The 12504-nt window shown below is 39.1% G+C and overlaps 1 protein-coding gene across 3 annotated transcripts in view; it reads right to left on the reverse strand.

Annotated features, from left to right (window-relative positions):
• The window catches only part of NNT (nicotinamide nucleotide transhydrogenase), a 42616-nt gene extending 30164 nt beyond the window's left edge, over window positions 1–12452 (reverse strand). Inside the window, exons 1-7 of one of the 3 annotated variants that reach the window (XM_054282994.1) lie at window positions 12384–12452; window positions 11238–11432; window positions 4062–4291; window positions 2754–2971; window positions 2121–2208; window positions 1416–1504; window positions 429–616 (exon numbers count right to left, since the gene is read on the reverse strand). In XM_054282994.1, coding sequence (XP_054138969.1) covers window positions 429–616; window positions 1416–1504; window positions 2121–2208; window positions 2754–2971; window positions 4062–4291; window positions 11238–11388 — 964 coding nt within the window. In that variant the 5' untranslated portion in view covers window positions 11389–11432; window positions 12384–12452. Of the gene's footprint in view, window positions 1–428; window positions 617–1415; window positions 1505–2120; window positions 2209–2753; window positions 2972–4061; window positions 4292–11237; window positions 11433–12178; window positions 12251–12367 lie in introns of those variants that run through there. The other 2 variants (XM_054282979.1, XM_054282986.1) reach the window with 2 other exon arrangements.
• Window positions 12453–12504: the final 52 nt, after the last annotated feature.

The following is a 12504-nucleotide window of genomic DNA, read 5'->3' on the forward strand; positions in this document are numbered from 1 at the left end:
AATAGAGACATTGTGCAACACAAAGCACTAAAATCTAAGCTCTACCTTACTGTGTTTCTATTACAAAGCACAGTTCCATTTCAATCAGACTTGCTTCAGTGCACAAGTTGTATAGCAGAAGTAGTTGTGTAGTCGTGATGCAATAGATATGCAAGAGAATTATATATTCTCACTTTATTACTAAACACTCCTTTCTTAGTAAGAAAAACATGACAATATTTGATTCATACTGATCGTCCATGAAAACAAAAGTTGTTTAAAAAAAAAGGACATACTTTAAAACCAGGCCTTTATCACAGAAGCATAAAGGTGAACGTTCACACAGACATAATTTATTATCTCCTCTATCTTTATGCAGATGCATAAACTTCAAAAAAAAACAATTTACCTAGAAGAATGAAAATTTTCATTTTCCACATCAAGCATACCTGGAATAAGTGCTGTAGTGATGATAATGTCAACATCTTGGCACTGTTTGGTAAAGAGTTTCATTTCGGCTTCAATAAATTCTTTGGACATTTCTTTAGCATAACCACCTTGTCCCTCTCCAGATTCCTTTATGTCTACTTCCAACGGCTCAGCACCAAGAGACTTGAACTGTTCCAGGGCTGCAGCTCTAGAAAAAGAAAATTGTAGTTGAGAGAAAAACCACTACTTTAAAAATACATCATGACCAGTGACTTAAGTAGCAATCTTCAGACAAGTGATGTAAAACTTACTTTAGTATTAAGGAGACCATAACAAAAGTCCTCAGCTTTCTGTATTCAGTGCAAAAAATAATTGCACTGATAAATTCAGGTTCCAGTCAGACTTGAATAAGGAATGAAGGTAGCCTATGGTTTCCTATATAGTCAGCAGAGTTGCTTCAAGAAAAACCTCAAAGCTGAGGCTCTGCTGATTAACTCTCCTCATGCATTTCTGTTGTCATGACTTGGTAAATCTACAGCCCAAACAAAGGTGCCAAAAATGGGAGATAAGCACAGAACCCATGACCTTGTCTTTAAACTGTGAGATGGGAAGTATAAGTAAATCTTATTTTCACGGGGAAAATTACCAGGGGGTGGGTGTTTGAAGTTGTGGCTTCCCAAAATTCTGTAATTTATTTCGCATCATATGACATCACGTTAAAGAGACTAAATTTCAGTGTTAGGTGAACAGTGACAACATCAGAGAATTAAACATAAATGTTCTTGAATCTAAAGATAAAAGTATCAAGAGTACTTAAGAAGGGAATTAAAATAAAAATGGAAAAGTTTTAGACAGATTTCAAAATAAAACATAAAGGACTAATAATGGCATAGAAATAGTAGGAAGTGAATTGTGACTCAGTGTAGTACAAATCATTTCACTCTAATACAGCCATAAACAATCTTCAAGTAATTTCAAATTGTTTATTACAATTTTCACACCCTTACCTAGTATCAAATCCACGAACCACTGCACCCATCGATTTTGCCGCTCCTGCAGAAGCCAGGCCAGCAACCCCTCCTCCAATGATCAGCACCTAAAATGATAAATCTCATTAACCAGCCATTTAAACTAGATACTTTATGATAAAACCAAATTTAATTGGGCAGAGTTGCCCCATATATCCAAGAGTTTAAAAGCTGTAACTCCTAATTACATATATCTAAGAGGCAACTCTTCTGTAGCTAGTAGTTTCTCTAAGTAAACATAGGTTTTCTCCTTGATATCTTCCTTTTTTCCTTCCCTAATTCTAATTTCATTTCATTTCAATCCAATCCACCTGTAATTCCAATCAAGTAAATCTTTCCATTGCACTCCCCAATGCACAAGAAATACCAGTCTCTCTGAATTTTTTTAACTGCTTTCTTACCTTCTCATACTTTGAAAAAAAATTAATCCAACCCCTTATAGCTAATCTGATGTTTAAAACTAAGCAACCTTAAATAAAATTCAAATTATTCTATTATTCCCAAAACAAAACCAGAACAGATGTGAACAAAAAGTGGTATGAGAATAAATTACAGTGATTTCTGAAGTGTCTAGAAACAGCCCAAAGGCAGGAAAAAAGCCTTTTAACATAGTTTCCGCAACAGCTACCTTTGCTAAGAAATTCACATTTTCTTTTGCCACAATGTTTGTTTAATGAAACATACCTTTGCTGGAGGAACTTTGCCAGCAGCTGTGATTTGACCCGTGAAAAATCGACCAAAGTGATTTGCTGCCAGGACCACAGCCTTGTAACTGTCAATCAAGGACGAACACATATCAGTGTTTTCTCAGATTCAGTAAATTCCATTCATTACATCAATCTAAAAGATGAATATTTGACCACAGTATATGTGTAGGATAAAGCAAGCTTAGTATTTTACCACTGAACACAAGCTCAATAGTCTTTATTCATACTTCTATGGAGACGTCTGACAATATTTGATCTTTTGTTTGTAACTGCCATGGCAATTCCATTCACACTGAGTGTTCTTCGGGTTAGTTAGCTCCTAACAATACCAGATCCCCATGACAGACAATCTGTATTCAAGATAACTTAGTTCAGAGCAAAAAGGGGCTAGACAAAACAGTCAAGGAATTAGAAGAATTGTATTCAGTTTTGTTTATTTTAAAAGCATTGCTCTGATCTGCTATAAAGCTAACCATAAAAAACTTTAACACTACCCTGCTTGAAACAGCTCTGCATGAAAACACAGATGTAGAATCATTTTAGATATACCTAATATCAAAGCACATGACTTTAATCCAGCTATACTTAAAGAAGCAAAAAAAAATCATACCCAGCAATGTTGGCCATGGAGCTAAGTGCATCATATCCCTGAGCAATGGTGACCCGTGGAACCTGATCCATAGCCAAGACAGTAGCTTTTTTTTCTGCAAGTTTTTCCAGGAGGTCTGGATTTTGTGCTGGGTAGATAAAACTAATCAGGGTTGCTGCTGTCTTGAAAAGATCTGCCTCATGTACACCTAGAGATGAGTTATATATAGGACCTCTCACCTGAAAAAGAAGTTTCTAAGTTAATCAGAGGAAAAAAATCAGAACACATTCAATTACTTTCTCTCAGGTTGTAGTCTATCCATTCCCATACAAAAAGTACAGAAAGAAGAAAGTACATCAAAGGCAATTTACACAACTGAACTGAGTAACTGCACTTATCAGCTGCAGTCCACATCATGGAATTGGCTCTAGGTGGATTGGTGACAGGGCAAACACCTCATCAGCACACACCTTCACCAAGGTCTGATGACCTTTAACTGGCAGTCGCTTTTGTTACAATCAGCTACCCCCAAACCCACTATTTTTAAGCACAATGACTATGCAACAGATATGACAATTAAGCTCTACAAACTAAGAATCACAAATAAGGTTGCAGTGCACGACTACATACACGGAATTTCATGCCAGATGTCCAGCAAACACTCATCTTCATCTATATTCACTTCTCAGTTTCTCACTTTTCTCCAAACAGAAACCTACTTAAAAGCATTGTTCATAAAGCAGCTCACAGAAATTCAATGTTCAATGCTGATGGGATAATTTTAAACAGAGCAACTGAAGGAAGCCTCAATAAGGCAAAGGTATTTTTTCTCTTTTTTTCCCTTCAAGACTCTGCACAACCTAAGACCTTTCAAGTAAGATTGCTTTTAGTTCTTTTCTCAAAATTTTAAACACATCTTTGCTGTGAATGAGAAGTTAATCTTATTTTCTAAATCACAAACAGCACTATTTAAAAAGTAACTAGAGTTATATGTTACCAATTTGGGACAAAAGATTTCTTAGAGCAGGTATCTCATCTGACTAGATTCCAGAACTAGTCTACCTCACTCTAGAACACAACTCTTAGGTAGTTAAAAACTTGCTAGAGATATTATCCACATTTTTTTCAACACTGTCATTTCCTTTTTTTTAGTGTAGGTGCATGCCTGAGCTATTAAAAAAAACCCAAAGCTTGAATCAGAACTCAAAATGGAAAACACTAATTTAAATTACCTTACTTACTGAATTTTCCACAGATTATCAGAAAAAAAATTACTTATACATTTCTCCAAAAACAATGTAATAGGAAATATACTAATAAAGTAATTACTTTCACAATCAAATCAGAAGCCAAGACTTCCTTGGTCCCCTGGATCTTTGCTCCAACTTCTCTGTAATGGTCATCAGAAAATTTAGAACCTTCTCCAGCACCAGATTCCACCACAACATTGAAGCCTTGCTTAACCAAGGCTTGAACTCCAGCCGGTGACAGAGCCACTCTCTTCTCATTCTCAAATATCTCCTTGGGGACACCCACAGTCAGTTGCTTATATGGAATTCCTGTAAGAGTGGCAGATAAGACAGCATTAGTTGTACTAAACATTAATTAACTGGTATAAGGGACACTCTTCAATGTGTACAGACACATGCAAACACATGTCACAGTTAGCAATTCTCTCTCCTGAGGAGGAAGCAGAATGCTATTTTCCAGGAACATCGTTTACATTTCCTTAAATTACACCATCTTCCTAGAGAGACTTATTTTCTCAGCAATCAGCAGGTGAGCACAATGAGCCACACAAGCAGTAACAAGTGTTTGGTGCAGTTCATACTCGTTGTCATTTACACAGCTCTGATTGTGTAACTGGCATTATGATTCACACAATACCTGGTGTACTGGTGATAACACATGCTGCCTCAGGCCAGAATTTAAATCGCTTTCTAGTCACTTCCAGGTTATTGTGAAGAAAGAAATAAATGAGCTTGAACAGTGGAACTGCATTTTAACTGAATATGTTTGTAATGTATATCAAATTATGCCAAATTATTGAATGCAACATACATACCACAAAGGACACTGAAAGGTGTAACTATATCAATAAGGTACTCTAAAAGTTGCCACAGAAATGAGAAATGTGAATTCAGAAGTAGTTGAAGAATAAATTAATATCCAGCTACTAGTTTCTACAAAGTATTTATCATCAAAGTTATTTACTTGTCTTAACTTGTTCAAAGCTCCACTAAGTAACACCAGGAAACTGCTGAAGCTGAAATTTATGTTTTAGTTAAAGTTTTCAAATTACAAACATCTAACTTAATTCAAGTACAGTTTGGGGGCTTTCAGTCTTGTATCTGAGAGATAAACTCCTCTGATCCAAACAAGTGTTTAAATACATTATTTATGAATACACAGGCTCAAGTAGAAAATCACACATAAAACTATTACATTACTTTAATTACACTGACAGCATGCAGTCCAACATATAGGCTGAATCCTGTACCAGCTTTCACTTACATCTATCCAGAATTTAAACCTGGATTGTGACATTACTATGCAACACCACATGAATATTAATAAACTATAATTTGCGCAATCTAAGCGGTCACTCATATTAATGATCAAGCAACAGCAACAACAAAACCCACCAAAGAAATCACAAACCTAAAAAAAGGGAGAAAGTGGATGAGAGGCTTGTTTAAAATTACATATCTCTTTTTAAATTGTCCAACAGTACTGTGTATTGTGCTACAAAAAATGGTACGAAGCAAAGAATGCAAATTTTAGGAAGGCCTCCTTTTGACTTTCAGATAGAAACAAGTAAAAAAAAGCTAAAAACACACTACAATATAAGAGCTTTGAGGAACTAGATTTAGATTTAAAATACCAAAATAAATAATCTGTGAAATTGAACGTGGACTACAATGTGCCTAAAGTTGGCAATCTGAAAATGTTTTTAGTTAGAAATTTTCAAGCTACTGTCAACTTACTATGTTCTGAAAAACCAGTACAGAGCTGCTAAGAACTGGTACTTAAATACCCATTTCTCAGCCTACTAACACACTAATAAAAATACTAACACATCCAACAAGACAGAATGACAGCTCACCAGACAAAGAAGTTCATTACTTCTAATTGCTGCACCAGGGGAGGTTTTACTGAACCACAGGAAGTTCAGGTTGGACATCAGAAAGAACTTCTTCACTGAAAGGATGGTTAAGCACTGGAATGGGTTGCTAAAGGGAAGTGGTCAAGCCACCATCCCTGGAGGTGCTAAGGAAACGTCTGGATGTAGCACTGAGCGCTATGGCTTAATTGACAAGGTGGTGTTCAGTCAAAGGTTGGACTTGATCTTAGAGGTCTTCTCCAACCTTAATGATTCTATGATTCAAATTACTTCTACTTTTATTTTTAATCTTTGCCTTTGAAATTTGACTAATAAAATGGTAACATATAATTTAAAGATAGAAGTGTTGTGATGTTTTATATGTTGCAGAACATCTGAAATATTTTAATCACAAGACAACACTCAGATTCAGAAACACATACATTCATAGAACATAAAGCCAAAACAGGAGCAAGAATGCACATCTAAAACAACAGATCCACAAAGGTAACAGAGCTTTGCAATGATTTGTTCCACCAGCATACACCAAATCTAAGCATCACCGTGCAACTCAGGCCATACCCACCACAGCAGCACTAACCACTTGTTACCAGCTATGGTAACTGTTGCTGTCACTCAAATTACTCTTGTCATTTGAAGAGACTTTTCTCCTTATCTCTTCTAATTACTACACAATAAAGTACTGCTTCTGATTTTCACTAAATCAACTTGGTGGAAATGAGCTCTCTTGTCTTTTAGAAGCAGGAATGAAACCTAGAAGATTGAAATTTGTTAGGATAACAGAGACCAACCAGAATTTCAGAGAGGAAGCAGCTCTAGGGTATGATAGGATGTAAAACACTTTTCAAAAAGCACTGAGAGAAGTTAAGAACTGAAGTCCTACTTTCCCTTTTCTCCTTTTGAAAGTTTGTGTAGCACAAGAAAGCCAAAGGGGAGGAAAGGAAGGGGAAAACGTGGGGGAAAATAGGGGAAGGGAAAAACAAGGGGAAAGGAGGAAGGAAAAAAGGGAGGGGAAAACATGGGGGAAAATAGGGGAAGGAATAAATTATAGCATAAAGGAAATAGATAACTGCAAATTTAAAGGTACAAAGACATTTGACTAAAGCTTTTATTTTTCTCAAGCAAATCTTCTATAGCTCCTAAGGTTCAAATGACAACAGATGCTTCTAATTTCCTTTTGCTCATCTGCTTCTGTGTGGAGTATCAGAATAGAAGAGTAAATGGCTAGGAGTAAAAGGACAGAAATATACATTCACTAGATGCCAGATATGTTTCCTCATTCCTCACTTCCTTCTTTATTGGTACATCTTGCATGCAATAAAAATTAGTACAACTTTTTCAGATAGAAAGTATTTGCACCTTATTTAGTAAACAGAATGATCACAGACCAGCACTGAGGAACATGCCCTTCTCCGAGCTTTATGAGCTCAAATCCAAGATAAATATCCAACAAGTCTCGTTTGCCTACCTACCTTTCTTCTCTATCCCACTACCAGAACTCCAGCAATCCATAAATATAAAAGCAAATGAATACATAAGCAAACTGTCCATTTGCCAGCTTTTAGCTAGAGTAGGTATCAGACATTTTTCAAGTACACTGCCCCGAGCCTCCACATGATTCAGCACCGAAATGGAGCAGATATCTACAGCTCAAAAACAAAGATCTATCTTAAAACTGCAGTACAGGTCTTGGGAAGAAAGCATTAAAAAGTGGAACACTGGCACAGAGGATTGCAAAGCTCACTTTCAGCTGGAAATAACTCTTGATAAGCCTATGTGAACAGCAGGTCTGTGATGATTTACTGGTGCCAGTGTCCCTGCTTGTTTTCCTCTGCCCAGGTGGTGCTTCAGCAATATCCTGTTAGCAAAGTAATGGAAATAAATTATAAATTTACCCTTTGGATTCTAGACATGACTTTATGGCTGTCCCACCTGCCTGTCTGTGCGGACATACACAACAGCGTATGATCAATATTTGAGCTGGAGGAAGCTTTGTGATTAACACAGATTTGGTTTGTTGGTTTTGGATTCAGCAATTTCATCAAAGTCAATAGTTTTGAAAGGTTGAAAACTAGGGTTATAAACTTAGGACCTTGATTTAGTTTTTATTTTGAGGAAGCCCATCTGCTATCCCTGTCAGGGGTTCAAAGTCACGTTAGAATGTGAAGCCTACAAATTGTCTCTCTAATCCTTCATGTCAGGTAATCTCTTTAAGTACTGCCTTGAGTATGTTTTAGTGCTGCTTTACGACATCATGGACATCTTCCAAATACTGAGTGATATTACATACCTGGAGCACCTTTTTGACTCATTAAGTTTTTAAAGAGTAGAAGATACACAGTACTTAGATTCTCCCACTATCAGAAGTAGAATCATTACATTTTACAGGTCTTGGAATATACATTCCAGTGAAATGCTCTGGCACATACATAACTTAGAACTTCAAAAAACTAGCAAGAAGCCACTCTTTCATTCCCTTACTACAATCCTAACTGTGTAATGCAGACATTGTCAAACTTCAAGTAAACAAAACTATAACTGTGACTTTCTCCACGTAACTTCTATCTACAAGAATCTTAGAGAAGATTATAAGTCAAACCTATAGCAGGAAATACAGTCTTTTGATCTCCTTAACCTGACTTTGGAAATTAGTCTGCAACAAAACAGGATCAACCAATAGAAAGTGACTTAGGGAAAAGATAAAGGAGAGGTTTTGACTATATGCCACATGTTCTGGGATTGAAAACAGGATGCCTATTTTCAGTGTTACTCGAATAACCTTTAAACAAACCATCTCACCTGTCCTGGAGATGAGGACATATTCCGAAGAACAGCAATATGACGTTGGCAAAAAGAAAAAAAACGATACAGAAGATTAAACGAACACCAGATCCCTCCTATTACATAAATAAGGATTTTTTTTTAAAAGGGAAATTAAAGGAGAATATTTCTTTGTTTATAAATAAAATAAAGCTTACCTAGAGAACTAATTAAAAATTAACTGCTACAGGTTTAGAAAAAAGCAGGAAAATTTAAGAAATAAGCCTCAAAATAAAAAGGATATTTAAAATCCCAAAATAGAGAGGGGTAAAAGTCATAGAGCTGTAGGACAAACTAATGTGGGAGTATACTGGGAAGCTCAGTCACTCCACGTGCACCTTTCCCAGGGCTTCAGAAAGTTTTGTCTCTGTTTCTGAAGTAACTGGTCCTAGTGACTACCTGGCACAGATTATGGGAATACTTGTTTACATCTGTATGAAAGTTCCTATAGTTCTATTAAGCAAGTAGCAGCACAAGAGCTGGCAGTAAGAAAATTATCCATGCTCCAAGTTCACTTTTCAGCTGACTCTGTATCTCCATATTTCTTCTCCTCAAGCAGCTATTGCTCTTTCACATAACATAGCCTGGATGGAATGAAAGCTGACCTGACTAAGTAATAACTACAGCCTTAAGAAGAATCACTGTGACACTAGTCTTTTCAGAAAATTTACTCTTCTTACTAATACAGTGATTTTACCAAGTGTTACAATAATCAAAGCTAATTTCTGAAAGACTAAAACACAGTTCTTTTGAATCTGTTCCATTTTGATTCAAGAGCACTTAAAAAGTAAATATAAGCAATAGCCCTGCTTCTAATTTGTCATTAAATTGCTGTTTTCTCCTTGATTTGTCCTCTAGCAAATGACAAATCACATGTTACCAAAGCATACTACACGGACAGCTTAATTATCAACCAAAAGACTACCAAACTTGTAATTCTCCACATTAAATAACTGCATTTCATGAATACTACTAATCCTTACATAAGGGCTTCCACACAACAGATTTGACAGGGCAGCACTGAGCATTAAACATGACACTAATCAGAATTCTCCATTCTTGTGGGAAAATTTTTCAAAAGTTATTCTTAAAAATGAGAAAATTCACACACACAGAGTAGCATACCAATTTCAGTAAAATAGAAGAGACTCTTTAGTTTCATGATGAAATTTGTGGTCAAAGCCAAATACAAAATTGATTCCAAACTCAAAAAAGGGCACTTACCTGGGGTATTTGGAAAAGAACTTTGAACCTAGTTTCCTATGTTCCAGTTTATGCTCCCAACCAAGGGACAATCTGCCATATGAAGACTGACAGATGTCTCTTTCATTCTGATATTTAACATGGAAAAAAAATTGAGAGCATCTCAAATCTATCACAGACATTCTGGTTTCAGGACACAACTGCGATACAGATTTATCAGAAGCCCTCAGAGTAAAGAAACTTCCCCTCATGACATTTCTTCAGAAGTTCCAAAATCTTCAGTCACCAAGTTGAAAGGACCACAAAATGCACCATTTTCTGTTAGTACTGCCACAAATTCTACACAACACAGGCTTCTCTGAACTACTACCTGTTACTTTTGTGTCATGTTTTCACTAGGAGACACTTCTGTTTCCAGCAGCACTACTTTCCTCACACTCTCAAGTACCTATTGCAGTCACCTACTGTGTACATTTGGAAGAACCAAATGTCATGTGTGCAATCAGTCCAACTCTCCACATTAATTTTTTGCAAAGACTAAGATCCTACATCTGCACAGAAACAGGGTCTCTGCAAGGGACACACAACCCAATCAGTAATAATGGGCAATAATGGGCATTAAATCTGCACTAGGGTCTTCTTCAGTCTTCCTTCCAACTCTCAGGTTATATACAGTACAGAATAGAGAAAAAAATTGTCAGTTCTGATATTCATGTACCAGGATCATAGCAGAAACTGGAAATAAGAGTGCCTCCTTTCCCAGGTTTTTTTTTTCTGAAAATACCAGAACTTGTCCATTATCTGCCGAAATGCAATTTTTTGCAAATACACTAACAAACCCTACACGTGAAGATACATATCAATAGTTTTTCAAAGTGATACAATGTGTTTCCTAAACAAAGTTAAGAGGTTTTTTTAAGATCGGATAATAATGTCTGCATATACTCATGCTAGCAGATGTTGTCTTTGTGAGGTCTATATTTTCTCACATGCATGCAAATAGCTGCACTACCAAAACTAATTAGGAACTCAGGATTTGAACTAAGAAAAGCATTTATTTAAATACTTCCTTCAAGCAAGGAAAGTATTAGCAGGAGCCCAAACCCTCTAACCACAAAAACTACGTGGATCCAAAGTATTCATAATAAACACAAACACCTTCTGCGTAAGCCCTATAAAGCCAGACTAAAATTGTGCTGCAACTGACTCAAGTACGCTGCTGACATGATTTAAGAGTGTTCTTTCTATTTTAAGTCTTTTCTGTACTAATGCAGATCTGAAAGAAAGAAAAAAGAAAGAAACCATTTAAATTCATGTTTTAAAATAAAACATTGCTTACAGTCCTTTAATCAATTTACCTGGCTTTGGAGCTGCCTGAGACCCAAGCACCTGGTGGGTTCTAAACATTCGCAAGCAAAGCACCTTTGCAGATCGCGCCTTCGACGGGAGCACATTGCCAAAAACAGGAGCTGAGCATCCACCCACAGCAACACGCAGAAGGCTCGCCATTGCACCCAGACCTCACAACAAATTCCTTGCCACGTATGGAACCCCTACAGCAAATGTGAAAACAAATCAAGAGTTATTAATGACACTGCACACAAGGCATGTAAACGCAGCAGGTTTAGAACCAGTCGACTGCCAGTAGCACGAGACAATCATTCCTCACCACCTTTATCTTTCAGGCTAGAAAAAAAAACACTTTTTTTTTTTTCCAAATTAAGTAAGACAGCTCTTAACCAAAGCAACTGGCGCGACCAGCCGCGACCCGGGATCGCATTTCTGCGACTCAAGGCCATTTTCTCTTTACACCGCTGCTTTAAAACGGGAACTTTGGTACGGGAAAAGCGCGGCGCCCCAAGGCACCAAACAAACGACTCCAATCCGTGCCACAGCTCCCTCAGGAGTCACCCAGGGTGGGACACTGCTTGGGAGGCGCAGCAGAGCACGCACTTGGGGCAGGACACCCCGGGCTGCGGGCAGGGGAGCCGGGAATGCGCTCTTCGCCCGGAATCCCGCCGGGCCCCCCAGCAGCGGCCCCTTTTCTCTCCCGTCACTATTTATAGCCCGCGGCCACCGAATGACCTTGGGCGGGCGGCTCGTCCCCCGCCATGCACCGTCCCCGCTCGGGGGACACCCCGCAGCCGCCACCTCCCCGCTCCCGGAGGCCCCTTCCCGGACCACCTGCCTCCTCCCGCACGCCCATCCCGCCACGCTCGCTCCCTCCCTCCCTCCCTCCCCCGCGACAGCGTGGCGCCGCTGTACCTTCTCCCCAGCAGCGGCTGGCCCCCACACGCACCAGGAGAATAAGGCGGTGCCGGCGCAGCCCCTCACGACGCGGCGCACACGCCCCGCACGGAGCCCCGCACACGCTCCTCCCGTAGCCCCCCACCGAGCCCGCACAGCCCCGCTCCACGGGCCTCCAGAGAGCTCCGCGCACCGCCGCTCTCGCGCACCGCCGCACTCGCGCACCGCCGCACTCGCGCACCGCCGCACTCACGCACCGCGGCAGCCCCGCACGACGCCGCGCGCACACCCGCGGTGCCGCCGCCGCGGCTCCCACCGACCTTGGGGCGGGGCGGGGGCGGACCCGTGCCCGCCAACCCGGAAGGACTGAGGGGCACG

Source organism: Melozone crissalis, unplaced genomic scaffold, assembly GCF_028551555.1.
Source record: "Melozone crissalis strain CALT ecotype California unplaced genomic scaffold, PUWL_Pcris_2 ptg000005l_1, whole genome shotgun sequence".
NCBI classification, from domain to species: Eukaryota; Metazoa; Chordata; class Aves; order Passeriformes; family Passerellidae; genus Melozone; species Melozone crissalis.